Source organism: Gigantopelta aegis, chromosome 13 (assembly GCF_016097555.1).
Source record: "Gigantopelta aegis isolate Gae_Host chromosome 13, Gae_host_genome, whole genome shotgun sequence".
Taxonomy (NCBI): domain Eukaryota; kingdom Metazoa; phylum Mollusca; class Gastropoda; order Neomphalida; family Peltospiridae; genus Gigantopelta; species Gigantopelta aegis.
This window is the reverse complement of record NC_054711.1, coordinates 3,422,408-3,444,385: the sequence shown is the minus strand read 5'-3', so window position 1 is coordinate 3,444,385 and position 21,978 is coordinate 3,422,408. Positions and strand designations below refer to the sequence as shown.

General features: G+C 39.3%; 1 protein-coding gene across 1 annotated transcript in view; it reads right to left on the bottom strand.

Annotated features, from left to right (window-relative positions):
* Positions 1–1,840: 1,840 nt before the first annotated feature.
* LOC121387612 overlaps positions 1,841–21,978 on the bottom strand; it is a 117,937-nt gene continuing 97,799 nt past the window's right edge. Inside the window, exons 67-82 of the mRNA XM_041518771.1 lie at positions 21,523–21,639; positions 20,705–20,821; positions 20,038–20,154; positions 19,475–19,591; positions 18,632–18,748; positions 18,037–18,150; positions 16,794–16,847; positions 16,443–16,499; positions 11,523–11,636; positions 10,406–10,516; positions 9,328–9,439; positions 7,386–7,563; positions 5,128–6,258; positions 4,299–5,049; positions 3,035–3,135; positions 1,841–1,967 (exon numbers count right to left, since the gene is read on the bottom strand). Coding sequence (XP_041374705.1) covers positions 1,841–1,967; positions 3,035–3,135; positions 4,299–5,049; positions 5,128–6,258; positions 7,386–7,563; positions 9,328–9,439; positions 10,406–10,516; positions 11,523–11,636; positions 16,443–16,499; positions 16,794–16,847; positions 18,037–18,150; positions 18,632–18,748; positions 19,475–19,591; positions 20,038–20,154; positions 20,705–20,821; positions 21,523–21,639 — 3,435 coding nt within the window. The remainder of the gene's footprint in view (positions 1,968–3,034; positions 3,136–4,298; positions 5,050–5,127; positions 6,259–7,385; positions 7,564–9,327; positions 9,440–10,405; positions 10,517–11,522; positions 11,637–16,442; positions 16,500–16,793; positions 16,848–18,036; positions 18,151–18,631; positions 18,749–19,474; positions 19,592–20,037; positions 20,155–20,704; positions 20,822–21,522; positions 21,640–21,978) is intronic.

The following is a 21,978-nucleotide window of genomic DNA, read 5'->3' as shown; positions in this document are numbered from 1 at the left end:
TCCCAGTCGGGGCATTGGATTTTTAATCCAGATACAGACTCCAAACCCCGAGTGAGTACTCCGCAAGGCTCAATGGGTAGGTGTTCAACAAAGGCCATGGTTTGTGCTATCCTGCCTGTGGGAAGCTCAAATAAAAGATCCCTTGCTGCTAATCGGAAAGAGTAGCCCATGTAGTGGCGACAGCGGGTTTCCTCTCAAAATCTGTGTGGTCCTTAACCATATGTCTGACACCATATAACCGTAAATAAAATGTGTTGAGTGCATCATTAAATAAAACATTTCTTTCTTTTTCCTTTAAGGCTGGGGGATGTAGCCCAGTAGTAAAGCGGTCGATCGATGAATGGTCGGTCTGGGATCAATCCCCGTCGGTGGACCCACTGAGCTATTTCTTGTTCCAGCCAATGTACCACGACTGGTATATCAAAGGCCGTGGTATGTACTATCCTGTCTGTTGGATGGTGCATATAAAAGATCCTTTGCTGCTAATCAAAATAGCCCATGAAGTTGTCGACAGCGGGTTTCCTCTATCAATATCTGTGTGGTCCTTAACCATATGTCTGATGCCATATAAAATGTTTTAAGTGGGTCGTTATATAAAACATTTTGTTCCTTCCTTTAAGGCGATCTTAACGCTAAGATCATTCGATGAAAAAGTTCAAATAAGAAATAAAACATGCATGTTTGTGATTAAAGTGTGACTACAAACTTTGAAAACCATTTTCCGTTTTTCATAACAACACACATTTAATTGGTAACTAAAATCTTTATTTTCAACAATTGTAAATATAAATATGTTATTTAACAACTGTAAATATAAATATGTTATTTAACAATGTAAATTTTAAAAACTATATAAAGGCACATACTGATTTCGAATATTTATAGAATATAAAAATTGTTGTGAAAAGATCAACATAAAAAATGTACAATATGCATTTAATATGTAATAAAATAGTTTCATGTAAAAATGGTAGTCATTATAAATACTATAGGGTTTATAAAACATTTAAGTTACTATCCCTGGTGGTGTAGTGGTTAAGCTGGTGGGTTTTGGGTTCGAACCTCAGCAATGGGTCAATTAATTTGTAGTTTTTATTTATAAAAAATAAATATAAAAAATAGCAAAAAATATTGCACTTATAACTAAGATATCGCATCTTAGTATAAAATTTTTTAGTCAATAGACTGATAAATATGTATACAAGTAATTTAATATACAATATAAATAAGTTTTTATATAATTATATGTAAAATATTAGTCTTCAAAAATTTGTTTTTTTTCTATAAAAAAATATATAATTAATAAATGTTTATAAAATTATATTAATACTGTTTGAAAAGACAGAATTAGAATTTTTCTCATCTAAAAGGCCAAAGCCAATTTATCAGTTGTCCAACGGGCAAATCAAGACATAAAATTAGATTGCCTGACCAAATATTAGGTCATACCAGAAAAATCATCAAGATTGACAGATTATTAATTACATTTACTGAAGGCTGTAAAACAAACACTTTGACATGTGGGTAGAAAATAATTCTGTATTATAGACAATAACAGTGTTTGACAAACGTTTTAGAAGTCACTAGCCCTAAAAAAAACATTTGGGCTGGTGCCTTGTGTGTTATAGTAATACAGTTTATGATTTCCACTAGCCCAGACCAAACATTCACTAGTCAGGAGGACCCGCAGGCTAGTTCGATTTATCGAACCCTGCATATAAATTCATGTAAATATCTTGAAATGTACGTTGTTTTAGAATTAAACCAATGTAATTATGTAGTAAGTATATTAGTTGCTTTTTCAGTTATTTTTTGGGGCTTCTATTCCTAAAAAGTTCACTCAGATCAAAAACTCGATCTCCTGCCTATCAAAAGCTGCGACATTCCGCTCAAAATAATATGGTGACTCATTGCTCCTGTTAGTGTCAGAATCAAAAAATCCCCGATATAATGACCGGGAGATCAGCCTAAAACAAAATAATAAAATATATATCAAATGAAAAACAGTTTTATAAGAACAATCTAAATACTCCCCCCAATTAAACTAAAATACAAAACCCCACGTAACAACGATTAGTAAAACTAATGTGCAACAGTAAAACAACATATCTAGGTCAGCAAATCTGCAAACAGTATAGGTTATTGATATATAGAATATATATAATTATATATATGATATAAATCTAGTATATATAGATATATCATATATTATATATATATTAATATAATATTATATAGTATGAGGGGGGAGGAGGAGAGAGATGAGAAGAGGAGGAGAGATGTTGAGAGAGAGAGAGAGAGAGAGCAGAGAGGAGGAGGAGACAGAGAGATAGGAGACAGACAGACAAACAGGACAGTACAGACAGCCCAGACAGGACAGAGAGAAGAGAGAGAGAGGACGAGAGGAGAAGAGAAGAGATAGAGAGAAGAGACGAGACAGGGGCAGACAGACAGACAGACAGACACAGACAGACAGACAGAGAGAGAGAGAGGAGGAACGAGAGACAGACAGACAGACCAACATGACAGACAGAGAGAGAGAGAGAGGAGGACATACAGACAGACAGACAGACAGACAGACAGACAGACAGACAGACAGACAGACAGACAGAGAGAGAGAGAGAGAGAGAGAGAGAGACAGACAGAGAGAGAGAGACAGAGAGAGAGAGAGAGACAGAGAGGAGACAGAGAGAGAGAGACAGAGAGAGAGAGAGAGAGAGAGAGAGAGAGACAGAGAGAGAGAGACAGAGAGAGAGAGAGAGAGAGAGAGAGAGAGAGGGCAAAGAAATCCAAATAGGCTATACCTTTCAACTGGGGGACACCACATTTTGACCATCTCAGCTCTGAAATCGCAAACAATGCTACCTCCAACCAACCAACCACCCACCCACCCACCCTTTCCGCACATCCAAAGCCTATAAAAAAAACCCCATGGAAACGCTAAACGATAATTTACGTCTTTACTGGAGATTACATGTACATATCATGTAAACAACTTGTACATGGCTAGGCCTGCTATATACATGTATCGTACCTTTTCGCAACTGATGGCGGTTTCTGATTAACGATGTTCAGTGATTTTTTCGGAGGCTTGTCAGTCTTCATTGCACTTGTCACATCACCTCTCAAGGAGATCTATATAAAAAAAACCCACCCAGAACATTTAGTGTTTAAGGAAATGTTTTATTTAACGACACACTCAACACATTTCATTTACGGTTATATGGTGTCAGACATATGGTTAAGGCCACACAGATATTGAGAGAGGAAACCCGCTGTCGCCACTTCATGGGCTACTCTTTTCGATTAGCAGCAAGGGATCTTTTATAATCACCATCCCACAGACAGGATAGTACAGAGTTTTGCAAGGAGGGTGGGAAGGAAATGTTTTTATTTAACGATGCACTCAATACATTTTGTTTATGGTTATATGGCGTTGGACATATGGTTAAGGACCACACATATATTGAGAGAGGAAACCCGCTGTCGCCACTTCATGGGCTACTCTTTTTGATTAGCAGTAAGGGATCTTTTATATGCACCATTACACAGACAGGATAACACATACCACGGCCTTTGATATATACCAGTCGTGGTGCACTGGTTGGAACGAGAAATAGCCCAATGGGCCCACCGATGGGGATCGATCCCAAACCGAATGCGCATCAAGGGAGTGCTTTAGGAAGGGGGGGGTTAGGGGGGGTCACAAAACTGTTACAAGGGCAATTTAAGTTTGTTGAAGGCAAATAAACTGAGATCTGTAGGGGAGTTTGGGGGTATGCTAACTGGAACATTTTGAAATAAAGATATTCAGAGACACATTTTCAGGGCAATTTATCCTCCGTCCCATCATTCTATTAAAATGTTTTTTGTAAATAGTTTTAGTTTGGTTTGATGTAAGAAAAAAAGTTAAAGTGTTTTACAAATAACAAAGAAATACAATATGTGTGTACAATTTACAAATCAATCGGCTAGGAAATAAATAAATTGTAGTAAATTACATAGTATGAAAAAAATGTGATCCCTGTGGGACTGACTATAGTTGAGTACATTGTGGATGATGAACTTAAAAAAGAAAGAAAAAGGACCATGTGACACCCCCTCTGGATCTGTAAATGAATTGGATGCTATTTTAATGGATAGACCGTGAATCTGTACTTTTATATTTTTTTCACATAAAATTCTTTTGAGAAAACCCACTATTTTTACATCAAGTGGCAACACATTACAATTGTGACATTATCATGTGCCATGGGATAAGCATGCTTTGTCAGACTGTTGCACCTAGCAGTTTTTACCTCTTGTTTCCAGGCGGGTGTTGGACTCTTCCCTCTTATTCCTAAAGCTTCTGGGGTCATCGAGTTAAAACTTGGGACCAAGGGATCCTTTCTGGACATCATCTGAGGCAATTCTGAATCTTCCAATCTGGTTGGTGAGACTTTTGGCCGACTCAAACCCAATTTTCGAGACGATAATTTAGGCTGACCCGAATCTCCTGACTTTTTTCGTGGAGATAATTTTGGCTGTTCTGAATCTACCAACTTTCGCGGTGGATATTTTGGCTGTTCTGAATCTCTTGACCTTTGTGGTGGAAATTCTTGCTGATCTGAATCGACTGACCTTCGAGATGAGTATTGCAACTGTTCTGAATCTGTGGACTTTCGTCGCTGGAATTTCGGATGCTCCAAATCTATTAACCTTCGAGGTGAAAATTCTGACTGTTCCGAATCTGTTGACAGTTGTGGTGAAAATCTTGGTTGTTCAGATTCTAATGACCTTTGGGGTGGGAATTTTGGGTGTTCCAATTCTATTGACCTTTGGGGTGCAAATTTTGGCCGTTCCAATTCTACTGACCTTTGTGGCGAGAATTGTGGCTGCTCTGAATCTGTTGACCTTTGTGGTGAAAATCTTGGTTGTTCAGATTTTATAGACCTTTGGGGTGACAATTGTGGCTGTTCCAAATCTGTTGACCTTTGTGGCGAGAATTGTGGCTGTTCCAAATCTATTGATTTTTGGGGTGAGAATTTCGGCCGTTCCATTTCTGTTGACCTTTGTGGTGAAAATTTTGGTTGTTCAGATTTTATTGACCTTTGGGGTGAGAATTTCGGATGTTCCATTTCTATTGACCTTTGTGGTGAAAATTGTGGCTGTTCCAAACCTGTTGACCTTTGTGATGAAAATCTTGGTTGTTCAGATTTTATTGACCTTTGGGGTGACAATTTTGGCTGTTCCAGTTCTATTGACCTTTGGGGTGAGAATGTTGGCTGTTCCAATTCTATTGACCTTTGTCGTGAAAATCTTGGTTGTTCCATTTCTATTGACCTTTGGGGTGAGAATTTCGGCCGTTCCATTTCTATTGACCTTTGGGGTGAGAATTTCGACCGTTCCATTTCTATTGACCTTTGGGGTGAAAATCTTGGTTGTTCCATTTCTATTGACCTTTGGGGTGAGAATTTCGGCCGTTCCATTTCTACTGACCTTTGGGGTGAGAATTTTGGCCGTTCCATTTCTATTGACCTTTGGGGTGAGAATTTTGGCTGTTCTGAATCTATTGATCTTTGTGGCAAAAACTGGGGCTGTTCCAAACCTGTTGACTTTTGTGATGAATATTTTGGTTGTTCAGATTCAATTGACTTTTGGGGCAAGAATTTTGGCCGTTTTGAATCTACTGACCTCTGGGATGAGAATTTTGGCCGTTCCAATTCTATTGACCTTTGGGGTGAGAATTTTGGCTGTTCAAAATCTGTTGACCTTTGTGGTGAAAATCTTGATAGTTCAGATTCTGTTGACCTTTGGGGAAAGAATTGTGGCCGTTTTGATTCTGTTGACCTTTGGGATGAGAATTTTGGCCGTTTCAAATCTGTTGACCTTTGTGGTGAAAATCTTGGTGGTTCCGATTCTATTGACCTTTGGGGCAAAAACTGTGGCTGTTTCAAATCTGTTGACCTTTTTGGTGAAAATCTTGATTGTTCCGATTCTATTGATCTTTGGGGCAAAAATTGTGGCTGTTCCAAATCTGTTGACCTTTGTGGTGAAAATCTTGATTGTTCCGATTCTGTTGATCTTTGGGGTGAAAATATTTGCCGTTCCGATCCTACTAACTTTCGGTTCGAGAATTTTTGCCGGTCCGATCCTATAAACTTTCGGCGCGAAGATTTTTGCCGTTCTAAATCTCCTGCCTTTCTTCTAGAGGTGGGCGACACTTTGAAGTCAGGAGCAGACAGATGGATGCCAGTGTCCTCAAGGATTTGACTGAACCTGTAGCAAATACAGATTATATTACATGAGTGAGGTGGTCATACAGAATTTATAGAATGATGGAAATGCAGAAATATTTTATTTAATGACACACTCAGTACATTTTTTAAGTTATGGTTATCAGAGGTGGATACAAGGAGGGGGTGAACAGGAGACCCCCACATAAAAAAAAGAATTCAATTTTTCCCTCTTTTAATCCCCCCCCCCCCTCCCATATAATGCCATTTTGACAAGTTGGTCAACGTGCCCTTTTCCCGTTAGTCTCCCCTCCCCTTGATCCACCCCTGGTTTCATTTTCTGTTTGCAACATTCTTGTGGTTGTTCATCAGAACTGCAGTGACAGCTTTCATTATCCACTACAGTGGATCCTGTCTACAAATGGTGAGTGGGGCACTGGATGTAGCTCCAATGGTACAGCACTTGCCTGAAGTGCTTGAGTCAATGGATCAAATCCCCTTGGTAGATCCATTCTCTGAAAAGGGGTTTCCCCCCCCCCCATCTCAAACCAGTCTTAAGTTAGAAATGTGCAGAGGTGTCATTAAAAACTTGGGGTGCAATGTAGCCTAGTGGTAAAGTGCTCGCTTGATGCACAGTCAAACTGGGATTGATCCCTGTCAGTGGACCCATTGGGCAGTGTCTCGTTTCAGCCAGTGCTCCACAACTGGTATAACAAAGGCTGTTGTGTATACTAGGCTTTCTGTGGGAACCCTTGTTACTAATGGAAAAATGTAGCAGGTTTTCTCTCTTAGACTATATGTCAAAATTACCAAATAGCCTCTAATGGTGTCGGTAAACAAAATAAACTTTTTAAAAGTTTCCTTTCTACTAATGGAAAAGTGTAGCAGGTTTCCTCTAAGACAATGTGGAAGAAAATTACCAAATATTTGACATATAATAGTTAGTTTAAGGACAGGATAGCACCCACCATGGCCTTTGATATACCAGTCATGGGGCACTGGCTGGAACGAGACTGCGCATCAGGCGAGCATTTTACCTTCTACCTTCAGGCCCTTGACATCAAATAGCCAATAATTAATATATCAATGTGTTCTAGTGATGTCGTTAAACAAAACTCCTTTACATTAAAGACTTTCCTTTCCTCAATAGAAGAATCACTGGCTACTTACAACATCCAAATCTCTTTGAACATCCCACGCTTCTCGTTTTCAAGCTGTTCTATTTCTACTTTCTCTGTAGTCTGACCAGAATTGAGACGTCCATGCATCTGGTCCATGTACTTAAGAATCTCAACTTGTTTACCGAGATCCACCTTATGCTGTTTTATGAGAGTATCTTCCGTACCGGCTGTAAAGAACACAAACATATATCCAGCTACATCAACAGTGTTCGAGATTAACGGTATCCCGATATCCCGGGGATACCAGAATTTAATTTTGGATACCAGACTTCAAGAACCCAGTATCCCACCGGGATGCCATATAATACTAAATTCTCAGGTAGGATACCAGATTTTGAAATGTTAGTATCCAACTGGGATACTGGCCAAAATTTTTAAACTCGAACACTGCATCAATCAATAAAAATAATAAATAAAGTTACAACAAGCATGTTAAGAGTACTGCTAAAGCAATACATGTCCCCTATCGAGCCCAATACATTTTTCATATCTCCTAAGTTCAAGGGCCATAACTCTGTGGTAAATCACCATGAAAGTCAAACTTGATCTGTAACTTCGCATGTTAAGAGTACTGCTAAAGCAATACATGTCCACTATCGAGCCCAATACATTTTCTTATCTCCTAAGTTCAAGGGCCATAACTCACCATGAAAGTCAAACTTCATCCGTAACTGTTAATATTAACAAATAAAATTTCAGCTCAATATCAAGAGCCTGGAAAACTAACGGACAAACGGACAGACAGACAGACAGGATGGAGATGAAACCTATAGTCCCCTCTGGTTGGACAGACAGACAGACAGACAGGATGGAGATGAAACCTATAGTCCCCTCTGGTTGGACAGACAGACAGACAGACAGGATGGAGATGAAACCTATAGACCCCTCCGGTTGGACAGACAAACGGACAGACAGACAGATGGACAGAGAAGAAACCTATAGACCCCTCCGGTTGGACTGGTAGGGGACTAAAAATAAAAAAGGAATATTACCTAAGGGATATAACTGTCGGGAGAAGAAGTAAAGTTTGTTTTGTATAACGACACCACTAGAGCACATTGACATCCAATAGCCAATGTTTAATAAATCAATGTGCTCTAGTGGTGTCATTAAATAAAACAAACTTAACAAACAACCACCTATTTTGTGATGAAACGAGAAGAGAATATCAGATAAAATTTCGAACCCTGCTCTCTATTTCGGAATGACCAAAACTTTTGACATTTGTACATATAGTCATCGGAGGAAACCCACTACATTGTTTCCATTAGTAACAAAGAATCTTTTGTATGTACTTTCCCACAGACAGGACAGCACATACCACAGCCTTTGACCGTTTCTGGTGCACTAGTAGGAACGAGAAAAAGCCGAGGTGATTCTATCCTGCGACGCAAGCAACGTAAGCGAGCACTCAACCGACAGAGCTACCGTAATACTTTATTGTACAAAGAACAAAAGAATGGAGGAGAAATTTGCTAACTTATGAGACCCTCTTGTATAATTGGAGTGAGACGTAGCCCAGTGGTAGAGCCCTCGCTTGATGCAGGGTCGGTTTGGGATCGATCCCCGTCGGTGGCCCATTGGGCTATTTCTTGTTCCAGCCAATGCACCACAACTGGTATATCAAAGTCTGTGTTATGTGCTATGCTGTCTGTGGGATAGTGCATATAAGAGATACCTTGCTACTAATGGAAAAATGTAGCTGGTTTCTTTTCTAAGACTATATATAAAAATTAGCAAATGTTTGACATCCAATAGCTGATGATTAATAAATCAATGTGCTTTAGTGGTGTTTTTAAACAAAACAAACTTTAACAATCATTTCCACTAGCTGGTGATTAATAAAAATATATGTTTTGGTGGTATCATTAAACGAAAACAAATGTTAACGTTTGACAGTTTTACCAATGTTGGATATGAAGTGTGATCACCTTGGACATGCCTGGCTATGTTCCTGGTACGAGTCGACACATACTGACGAATGGAAGAGTGGAACTGATCGTCCACAACCTCGCTCGGTTCGGTCACCACACGACATGCCAACTAAATATATTTAAAAAAAACAAAACAGTTAAAGAGACAGACCCTAGTTTTTAAACACTAAGGCATATTTTTCACCTAGACCCTAGTTTAAATCCATACAAATGGACACTAAGTTTGGTTAATTTACAAACCTGTAACAAATTTGGATAGAACAGAATTGAAATAAGGAGTCTGTGACATTGAAATACTCTCAAAAATAGACTAAAACGCGACTCCATAACCGTTACATCTCACATGCATGTGCATTTTTAAAAATATGGTTAATTGGTCTCGTTGTTTAGGAGGTAGATGACTGCTGCTACCTGTTGAATATGTCATGCTGTGAGCAAAGGTAATATGTAACACCGCATGCAATCCTTTTAGTGATGTGACATATATCAGTTGAAAGGAGTGATGTCTCAGTACAAAAATAAATGCACAGTGAATTTTATAATAATTATACTAAAATTATTAGACTGATTGAACTAGAAAATATTTCAGGCACTTGTCGAAAAACTCACTCCAAGGACTGAATTTCTTGAAGACTCATGTCGGAAAAACCATCTACAAAAGGACAAGAAACTTACTATTCTCCTACATCTCAATATGTGTTAATATCCAAAGTTTTTAAACATTTCCTTTATTTCCCAAACAATTTTCCTTTCATGCCAAGCCAAACTGAATGACTGACAAACACGATTTAAAGTTTTATTCCCTGGCCTTTGATATATCAGTTGTGGAGCACTGGTTAGGATTGGAAAAAACCAAACGTTTATTGAGTGCAATCAAACTTATGGCCCTTTGCACTTCAGGTGAGAGTTCTACGACTGACTACATCCCATCTGCTCCCCCCCTGCTTTATATTTGCTTTATAATAGTGTAAAAGTGTGTAAATATAAAAGTGTGCCCCCCCCACCACTTTTTGGTACCTTCCTACACCACTGCCCCCCACTGAAAACAAATATGGAGAGAAAATAATAGACCTACAGCATAGAGATTTGGTGAGAGTTTCTTCTCTCCAAAAGCCTTGTAGAGTATTTCCAGGTTTTCCTGCTGTTCATTGGGCGCTAGTGCCAACTTTGATCGTTTTCTTCTTGACTGAAGTTACAGAACACAGAATTAGCACATTAAGCTAAGGTGGTTTTGATAAAATAAATAAATAAAACAATAAATAAAGCAATAAATAAATAAATAAATAAATAAATAAATAAATAAATAAATAAAAATAAATTCATTAATTAAAAATTAAAAAATTAAAAATAAATTATAAAAAAGAATTAGGCTACAGTAATATACTGTATTTCCTGTAAAAAGCACTTATTAAGGAGCTTATTCCTTTGAGAAGGGCCCCAGACCTGGCCCTGACCAAAAAGTTAAAGCTGTAGTTTGTTTTGTTTGACGACATCACTAGAGCACATTGACTTATTAATCATCGGCTATTGGATGTCAAACAGTTGGTAATTGTTTTTACATATGGTCTTACAGAGGAAAACCGCTACATTTTCCATTAGTAGCAAGGGATCTTTTATATACACCATTCCACAGACAGGATAGCACATACTACAGCCTTTGATATACCAGTCGTTGTGGCTGAAATGATAAATAGCCCAATGGGCCCACTGACAAGGATTGATCCTAGACTGACCGCGCATTAAGCTAGTGCTTTACCATTGGGCTACATCCGACCCTCTATTTGTCTATGGAAGGAAATGTTTTTAATTAACAACGCACTCAACTCATTTTATTTATGGTTATATGGTGTCAGACATATGGTTAAGGACCACACAGATATTGAGAGAGGAAAACCACTGTCACCACTTCACGGGCTACTCTTTTGGATTAGCAGCAAGGGATCTTTTATATGCACCATCCCACAGACATGGTAGGACATACCACAGCCTTTGATATACCAGTTGTTGTGCACTGGCTGCAATGATATCCCAATGGGCAACTGACAAGGATCGATCCCCGACCGACCGTGCATCGAGTTAATGCTTTACCACTGGGCTACGTCCTGCCTCCCTCTCTGTCTATGGAGTCTGTGGTAAAGTTTAGATTTTGTGATTTCCTGAACATAATATAAACAATGTAAACAAGCACATACTGGTGTGTTATAAACATTGGCCATTAATGATTTATGTTCCTCAACAGACATCTGTACTTCTGGCGGAGTAGACGAGTCCTCGGGAATTACGGGGTCCGTTTTGTCAGGAATCTCCTGAAATGAAACGAATGTTTGTATAACAACACCTCATAACATTTGTTTTTAGCAGTGTACAGGCCTGTATCTGGAGTGGTGGGGGGGGGGGGGGAGGAGTACAAGTCAGATTTTTATCTTTATTTATTTAGAGTTTGACAAAAAAAGGACGTATATTTTCATTCCAGATGGTTCCAAGATAAAGAGAAGTCAGTATAACAACCTTACACCTATCCACTAAGCCCTTATAACTGTTCCTGGGTGGGAGATGGTTCTGGGATAAAGAGAAGTTGGTATAACAACCTTACACCTATCCACTAAGCCCTTATAACTGTTCCTGGGTGGGAGATGGTTCTGGGATAAAGAGAAGTTGGTATAACAACCTTACACCTATCCACTAAGCCCTTATAACTGTTCCTGGGTGGGAGATGGTTCTGGGATAAAGAGAAGTTGGTATAACAACCTTACACCTATCCACTAAGCCCTTATAACTGTTCCTGGGTGGGAGATGGTTCTGGGATAAAGAGAAGTTGGTATAACAACCTTACACCTATCCACTAAGCCCTTATAACTGTTCCTGGGTGGGAGATGGTTCCAAGATAAAGAGAAGTCGGTATAACAACCTTACACCTATCCACTAAGCCCTTATAACTGTTCCTGGCTGGGAGATGGTTCCAAGATAAAGAGAAGTCGGTATAACAACCTTACACCTATCCACTAAGCCCTTATAACTGTTCCTGGGTGGGAGATGGTTCCAAGATAAAGAGAAGTCGGTATAACAACCTTACACCTATCCACTAAGTGCTTATAACTGGCCCTGGGTGGGAGATGGTTCCAAGATAAAGAGAAGTCGGTATAACAACCTTACACCTATCCACTAAGCCCTTATAACTGTTCATGGCTGGGAGATGGTTCCAAGATAAAGAGAAGTCGGTATAACAACCTTACACCTATCCACTAAGCCCTTATAACTGTTCCTGGGTGGGAGATGGTTCCAAGATAAAGAGAAGTCGGTATAACAACCTTACACCTATCCACTAAGTGCTTATAACTGGACCTGGGTGGGAGATGGTTCCGAGATAAAGAGAAGTTGGTATAACAACCTTACACCTATCCACTAAGCCCTTATAACTGTTCCTGGCTGGGAGATGGTTCCAAGATAAAGAGAAGTCGGTATAACAACCTTACACCTATCCACTAAGCCCTTATAACTGTTCCTGGGTGGGAGATGGTTCCAAGATAAAGAGAAGTCGGTATAACAACCTTACACCTATCCACTAAGTGCTTATAACTGGCCCTGGGTGGGAGATGGTTCCGAGATAAAGAGAAGTTGGTATAACAACCTTACACCTATCCACTAAGCCCTTATAACTGGCCCTGGGTGGGAGAAGTTGGTATAACAACCTTACACCTATCCACTAAGCCCCTATAACTGTTCCTGGGTGGAAGATGGTTCTGGGATAAAGAGAAGTTGGTATAACAACCTTACACCTATCCACTAAGCCCTTATAACTGGCCCTGGGTGGGAGATGGTTCTGGGATATAGAGAAGTTGGTATAACAACCTTACACCTATCCACTAAGCCCTTATAACTGTTCCTGGGTGGGAGATGGTTCTGGGATAAAGAGAAGTTGGTATAACAACCTTACACCTATCCACTAAGCCCTTATAACTGTTCCTGGGTGGGAGATGGTGGTATAACAAACTTACACCTATCCACTAAGCCCTTATAACTGTTCCTGGGTGGGAGATGGTGGTATAACAACCTTACACCTATCCACTAAGCCCTTATAACTGGCCCTGGGTGGGAGATAGTTCCGAGATAAAGAGAAGTTGGTATAACAACCTTACAACTATCCACTAAGCCCTTATAACTGGCCCTGGGTGGGAGATAGTTCCGAGATAAAGAGAAGTTGGTATAACAACCTTACAACTATCCACTAAGCCCTTATAACTGGCCCTGGGTGGGAGATGGTGGTATAACAACCTTACACCTATCCACTAAGCCCTTATAACTGGCCCTGGGTGGGAGATGGTTCCGGGATAAAGAGAAGTCAGTATAACAACCTTACACCTATCCACTAAGCCCTTATAACTGTTCCTGGGTGGGAGATGGTGGTATAACAACCTTACACCTATCCACTAAGCCCTTATAACTGGCCCTGGGTGGGAGATGGTTCCGGGATAAAGAGAAGTCAGTATAACAACCTTACACCTATCCACTAAGCCCTTATAACTGTTCCTGGGTGGGAGATGGTGGTATAACAACCTTACACCTATCCACTAAGCCCTTATAACTGGCCCTGGGTGGGAGATGGTTCCGGGATAAAGAGAAGTCAGTATAACAACCTTACACCTATCCACTAAGCCCTTATAACTGTTCCTGGGTGGGAGATGGTTCTGGGATAAAGAGAAGTTGGTATAACAACCTTACACCTATCCACTAAGCCCTTATAACTGGCCCTGGGTGGGAGATAGTTCCGAGATAAAGAGAAGTTGGTATAACAACCTTACACCTATCCACTAAGCCCTTATAACTGTTCCTGGGTGGGTGATGGTTCCAAGATAAAGAGAAGTCAGTATAACAACCTTACACCTATCCACTAAGCCCTTATAACTGGCCCTGGGTGGGAGATGGTTCTGGGATAAAGAGAAGTCAGTATAACAACCTTACACCTATCCACTAAGCCCTTATAACTGTTCCTGGGTGGGAGATGGTTCTGGGATAAAGAGAAGTCAGTATAACAACCTTACACCTATCCACTAAGCCCTTATAACTGTTCCTGGGTGGGAGATGGTTCTGGGATAAAGAGAAGTTAGTATAACAACCTTACACCTATCCACTAAGCCCTTATAACTGGCCCTGGGTGGGAGATGGTTCTGGGATAAAGAGAAGTTGGTATAACAACCTTACACCTATCCACTAAGCCCTTATAACTGTTCCTGGGTGGGAGATGGTTCTGGGATAAAGAGAAGTTGGTATAACAACCTTACACCTATCCACTAAGCTCTTATAACTGTTCCTGGGTGGGAGATGGTGGTATAACAACCTTACACCTATCCACTAAGCCCTTATAACTGTTCCTGGGTGGGAGATGGTGGTATAACAACCTTACACCTATCCACTAAGCCCTTATAACTGTTCCTGGGTGGGAGATGGTGGTATAACAACCTTACACCTATCCACTATGCCCCTATAACTGTTCCTGGGTGGGAGATGGTTCCAAGATAAAGAGAAGTTGGTATAACAACCTTACACCTATCCACTAAGCCCTTATAACTGGCCCTGGGTGGGAGATGGTTCCGAGATGTGATCTCGGTATCTACCAGTCTGATGGTTTAACCACTACTGGTGCATCATAAATATCTTGTTTCAAACACACATACCTGTGCCTTGTAAACATCTGCTGAAACACACATACCTTTCCCTTGTAAACATCTGCTGAAACACACATACCTGTCCCTTGTAAATATCTGCTGAAACACACATACCTGTCTCTTGTAAACATCTGCTGAAACACACATACCTGTACCTGTCCCTTGTAAACATCTGCTGAAACACACATACCTGTCCCTTGTAAACATCTGCTGAAACCCATACCTGTCCCTTGTAAACATCTGCTGAAACACACATACCTGTCCCTTGTAAACATCTGCTGAAACACACATACCTGTCCCTTGTAAACATCTGCTGAAACACATACCTGTGCCTTGTAAACATCTGCTGAAACACACATACCTGTCCCTTGTAAACATCTGCTGAAACACACATACCTGTCCCTTGTAAACATCTGCTGAAACACACATATTTGTGCCTTGTAAAGATCTGCTGAAAAACACATACCTGTCCCTTGTAAACATCTGGTGACACACACACATACACCTGTACCTGTAAACACCTCGTGACACACACACCTGTACCTGTAAACACCTGGTGACACACACACATACACTTGTACTTGTAAACACCTGGTGACACACACACACACACCTGTACCAGTAAACACCTGGTGACACACACACACCTGTACCTGTAAACACCTGGTGACACACATACACCTGTACCTGTAAACACCTGGTGACACACACACACACACCTGTACCTGTAAACACCTGGTGACACACATACACCTGTACCTGTAAACACCTGGTGACACACACACACCTGTATCTAAAAACACCTGATGACACACACACACACACCTGTACCTGTAAACACCTGGTGACACACACACACACACCTGTACCTGTAAACACCTGGAGACAAAGAATAATTGGGCTGTTGCAAAGAGCTGTTACGGTGATTTCAAAATTCTTAGTTGGAATCCAGCATTTCATCACCAAGTGTTTGAATTTTCTACACATGAATGTAACCCCAGGAATTGTTTATTTAAAAATTACGAACCTGGTGTCCATCATTTGACAGCTGTTCTATCTACATTTTTTAGATATGATGAAAACCCCAGCAATTGTTTATATAAAACTGGTGCACCTCATATGCATTGATTGACACCTGTCTCTGTCTGCGTTTTCTAGATATGATGGAAACCCCAGTGATTGTTTATTTATAAATGGCACATCTGGTGTTCATCGATTGACAGCCGTCTCTATCTGCATTTTCTCGACATCAGAGGCAGATCCAGGGGGCCTCCAAAGGGCCTGAGCCCCCCTAAATTTTGGGACAGTTATAAATTTATTATACATTAATTTTCACACCCCCCTCCAAACTTCCCCCAAAGTTCACTGGGCCTCCCTTAAACAGATTTTCTGGATCCGTCACTGGACATGATAGAAACCCTAGTAATTGTTTATATAAAAATGGCGCACCTCGTATCCATCGACTGATGGCCGTCTCTGTCTGCGTTCATCTTGTGCATCTTCCTTCTGAAAATGGAGACCAGGACGAGATGCAGGAAATGTTACATATGTATTGTTTTCACTTTCATATTAATAACAAATCAGGAAATGTTTTTATATTAGTGAGGGTTTTTTTCTAGGTAGGATAAACACAAGTTTTTGGTTTTGGTCTTGGGTATATTTCAATTACTGTATTTGTTTTTATTATAATCTGTTATAATCTTATCGAAATGTGTGTTGCAGGTTTGTAGATTAACTACTAAACTCAGTGTTAATTTTCATGGGCTCAGACTAGAGTGTGCTCCTTTAAAGAGCACGTACCTTTGCTGGAATACTCTGTGGTTCAAGCACTCTCACCAATTCTTCTGCACTTCTCTGAAAGGAACAGAATGGGTTTTTTAAAACAGTCCTCAACACATTTAAAAAAAAATTAAATCATATCTCTGCATATGGTAGAGTCAAATGGATGTTATTACAATATCATGATTGCACACGAGTCACTGCCTAGTGTTATGCCATGACTGTCAGGGACTTTTACTGTTTGAATATCAGTCTGAATCTTCTCAATGACAAAAGCATTAACATTTTTAAAATCAAATCTCTGTACGAGGCAAAGTCAAATGGATGTTTTTACAATATCATGATCGCTCACGAGTCACTGTCTTGTGTTATGCCATGGCTGTCTAGGTGTTTTACTGTTTAAATATCAGTCTGAATCTCAATGACAAAAGCATTAACATTTGAAAAATCAAATCTCTGTACGAGGCAAAGACAAATGGATGAGTCACTGTGTAGTGTTATTGCATGGTTGTCTAGGTGTTTTACTGTTTAAATATCAGTCTGAATCTCAATGACAAAAGCATTAACATTTAAAAAATCAAATCTCTGTACGAGGCAAAGTCAAATGGATGTTTTTACAATATCATGATTGCTCACAAGTCACTGTCTAGTGTTATGCCATGGTTGTCTAAGTGTTTTACTGTTTAAAATATCAGTCTGAATCTTAATGACAAAAGCATTAACATTTAAAAAAAAAAAAAATCTCTGTACGAGGCAAAGTCAACTGGATGTTTTTACAATATCATGATCCCTCACGAGTGACTGTCTAGTTTTATTCCATGGCTGTCACAGTGTTTTACTGTTTAAATATGATTTTAAATCTTCTCAATGACAAAAGACAAAAACATTTTGTCCTTGGGGTTGGAATTGGCTAATCTATACCTCACAACATTTAAAGTTTGTTTTGTTTAACAACACCACTAGAGCACACTGATTTATTAATCTTCGGCTATTGGATGTCAAACATTTGGTCATTTTGACATAGTCTTAGGAAGGAAACCCGCTACATTTGTCCATTAGTAGCAAGAGATCTTTTATATGCATTATCTCATAGACAGGAGAGCACATACCACAGCCTTTGATACATCAGTTGTGGTGCACTGGCTGGAACGAGAAATAGCCAAATGGGCCCACCAACAGGGATCGATCCCAGACCAACCACGCATCAAGCGAACACTTTACCACTGGGCTATGTCCTCACAACAGTAATTGATTTTATTAGTACCTCATCAATGTTCTGAGATTCTGACACCTGTAGCTTGACAGTATCGTAGTTGCTCAGCACGTCTTCTGGTACGACTGACGAATCGGAGGAAAATCCCGACATTCTTTCAGAACTCTGCTCAAAGTAAACAAAAAAGTACTTTGTAGAAAACACCGGCCTCAGTGGCATTGTGGCTAAACCGTCGGACATAAGGTTGATAGGTATATGGTTCACAGCCCGGTATCGGCTCCCACCCAGAGTGAGTTTTATTTCAGTTCATCGAGATTTGAAAGAAAAAAGTAAGCACCTGTCAACCAATCAGATTGCCGTAAAGTATAGATGCAAAGAAAATTTAATTATAAAATTTTAAGTGAAAGTTATAAATTTGTAACCCCTAAAGTGTTTTGTCAAAAATTAATCCAGTAGTCAGAAGGTTAACTGATAAAAAATATCATAACAATTAGAAAAAAACATGAAAATAATACTTTTTATTTTATTTTAATATAATACTTACCAATCCACATATGAATACTATTTTATATATTTATTTATGTAATTAAAAACTTAATTAAATGTAATTAAAATTAATCCAGTAATAAGAAGGTTAAGCACAAACCAGGTAACGTCCGGGTGACTCTGGTCTTTCCTGGTCGACAGGTTTCAACTCTTCCATCGTGCCTTCCTTCAGAAGACCAGTGTCCAACACAGTTATTTCCCCTTTCTTTGGAGGTTCCTGGAATTAAAACAACAGACAGTGGTGACAGGGAACCAAATGGACCAGTGGCTAACTGTTATCTCCTCTTTCTTAGGAGGTTCCTGGAATTAAAACAACAGACAGTGGTGACAGGGAACCAAATGGACCAGTGATTAACAAAGTTATCTCCTCTTTCTTAGGAGGTTCCTGAAATTAAAACAGAGGTAGTAGGGGTGACAGGGAACCAAATGGACCAGTGGCTAACACAGTTATCTCCTCTTTCTTAGGAGGTTCCTGAAATTAAAACAGAGGTAGTAGGGGTGACAGGGAACCAAATGGACCAGTGGCTAACACAGTTATCTCCCTTTTCTTTGAAGGTTCCTGGAATTGAAACAAGTAGTGGTGACAAATTGCCGTAAAGTGTATAGACACAAAGAAAATTTAATTATAAAATTTTAAGTGAAAATATGTAAGTAAAAATCATAAATTTGTAACACCTAAAGTGTTTTTGTCAAAAATTCATCCAGTAGTCAGAAGGTAAACTGATCTAAAATATCATAAAAATTTGAAAAAAACATAAAAATAATATTTTTTATTTTATTTTAATATAATACTTATCAATCCACATATGAACATTATTTTATGTATTTATAAAGATTTTAAGTGAAAATATGTGAGTAAAAGTTAAAAACTTGTAACCCCTCTATCCGGCTCAACGTGGTTTTTGTCAAACATTAATCCATAGTGAGAAGGTTGAACACAAACCAGGTTACGCCCGGATGACTCTGGTCTTTCCTGGTCGACTGGTTTCAACTCTTCCATTGTGCCTTCCTTTTGAAGACCAGTGTCCAACACAGTTATCTCCCCTTGCTTTGGAGGTTCCTGGAATTATAACAACAGACAGTGGTGACAGGAAACCAAATGGACCAGTGATTAACAAAGTTATATCCCCTTTCTTTGGAGGTTCCTGGAAATAAAACAATAGACATAGAATTGGTGACAGGGAACCAAATGGACAAGTGGCTAGCAGTTATTTCCCCTTTTCTTTGGAGGTTCCTGAAATTAAAACCAGTTAGTAGTGGTGGCAGGGAACCAAATGGACCAGTGACTAACACAGTTATCTCCCCTTGCCTTGGAGGTTCCTGGAATTAAAACAATAATAGTAGTGGTGACAGATTGCTGTAAAATGTATAAACACAAAGTAAATTTTATTACAAGATTTTAAGTGAAAATATGTGATTAAAAGTTAAAGATTTGTAACCCTTCTGTCCGGTGCAACATATTTTTTTGTTAAAAATTAATTTATAGTGAGAAGGTTAAACACAAACCTGGTTATGCTCGGGTGATTCTGGTCTTTCCTGGTCGATGGGTTTCATCTTTTCCATCGTGCCTTCCTTCTGAAGATCAGTGTCCAACACAGTTGTCTCCCCTTTCTTTGGAGGTTCCTGGAATTAAAACAACAGACAGTGATGACAGGGAACCAAATGGACCAGTGACTAACACAGTTATCTCCCATTGCTTTGGAGGTTCCTAGAATTAAAACAAATGTAGTAGGGGTGACAGGGAACCAAATGGACCATTGGCTAGCAGTTATCTCCCCTTTCTTTGGAGGTTCCTGGAATTAAAACAATAAAGGCAGGTGTGGTGACAGATTGCCGTAAAGTGTATAGATGCAAAGAAAATTTTATTGTAAAATTGGAAGTGAAAATATGTGAGTAAAAGTTATAAATCTGTAACCCCTAAAGTGTTAAAGTGTTTTTTGTCAAAAATGAATTTAGTAGTCAGCAGGTTAGCTGATCTAAAATATGATAAAAATTAGAAAAAGCCCATGAAAATAATACTTTTTATTTTATTTTAGTATAAGACTTACCAATCCACATATGAACATTATTTTATGTATTTATAAAGATTTGAAGTAAAAATATGTAAGTAAAAGTTAAAAACAACATGGTTTTTGTCAAAAATTAATCCATAGCGAGAAGGTTAAACACAAACCTGGTTACGCCCGGGTGATTCTGGTCTTTCCTGGTCAACGTGTTTCATCTTTTCCATTGTGCCTTCCTTCTGAAGACCAGTGTCCAACACAGTTATCTCCCCTTGCTTTGGAGGTTCCTGGAATTAAAACAACAGACAGTGGTGACAGGGAACCAAGTGGACCAGTGACTAACACAGTTATCACCCCTTGCTTTGGAGGTTCCTGGAATTAAAACAACAGACAGTGATGACAGGGAACCAAGTGGACCAGTGGCTAACACAGTTATCACCCCTTGCTTTGGAGGTTCCTGGAATTATAACAATAGACAGTGATGACAGGGAACCAAATGGACCAGTGACTAACACAGTTATCTCCCATTGCTTTGGAGGTTCCTGGAATTATAACAACAGACAGTGATGACAGGGAACCAAATGGACCAGTGACTAACAATGTTATCTCCCCTTTCTTTGGAGGTTCCTGGAAATAAAACAATAGACATAGAATTGGTGACAGGGAACCAAATGGACAAGTGGCTAGCAGTTATTTCCCCTTTTCTTTGGAGGTTCCTGAAATTAAAACCAGTTAGTAGTGGTGGCAGGGAACCAAATGGACCAGTGACTAACACAGTTATCACCCCTTGCTTTGGAGGTTCCTGGAATTAAAACAATAATAGTAGTGGTGACAGATTGCTGTAAAGTGTATAGACACAAAGTAAATTTCATTACAAGATTTTAAGTGAAAATATGTGATTAAAAGTTAAAGATTTGTAACCCTTCTGTCCGGTGCAACATATTTTTTGGTCAAAAATTAATCCATAGCGAGAAGGTTAAACACAAACCTGGTGACGCCCGGGTGATTCTGGTCTTTCCTGGTCGATGGGTTTCATCTTTTCCAACGTGCCTTCATTCTGAAGACCAGTGTCCAACACAGTTATCACCCCTTGCTTTGGAGGTTCCTGGAATTATAACAACAGACAGTGATGACAGGGAACCAAGTGGACCAGTGACTAACACAGTTATCACCCCTTGCTTTGGAGGTTCCTGGAATTAAAACAAATGTAGTAACGGTGACAGGGAACCAAATGGACCAGTGACTAACACAGTTATCTCCCCTTTCTTTGGAGGTTCCTGGAATTAAAACAATAAAGGCAGGTGTGGTGACAGATTGCCGTAAAGTCTATAGATGCAAAGAAAATTTTATTGTAAAATTGGAAGTGAAAATATGTGAGTAAAAGTTATAAATCTGTAACCCCTAAAGTGTTAAAGTGTTTTTTGTCAAAAATTAATCCAGTAGT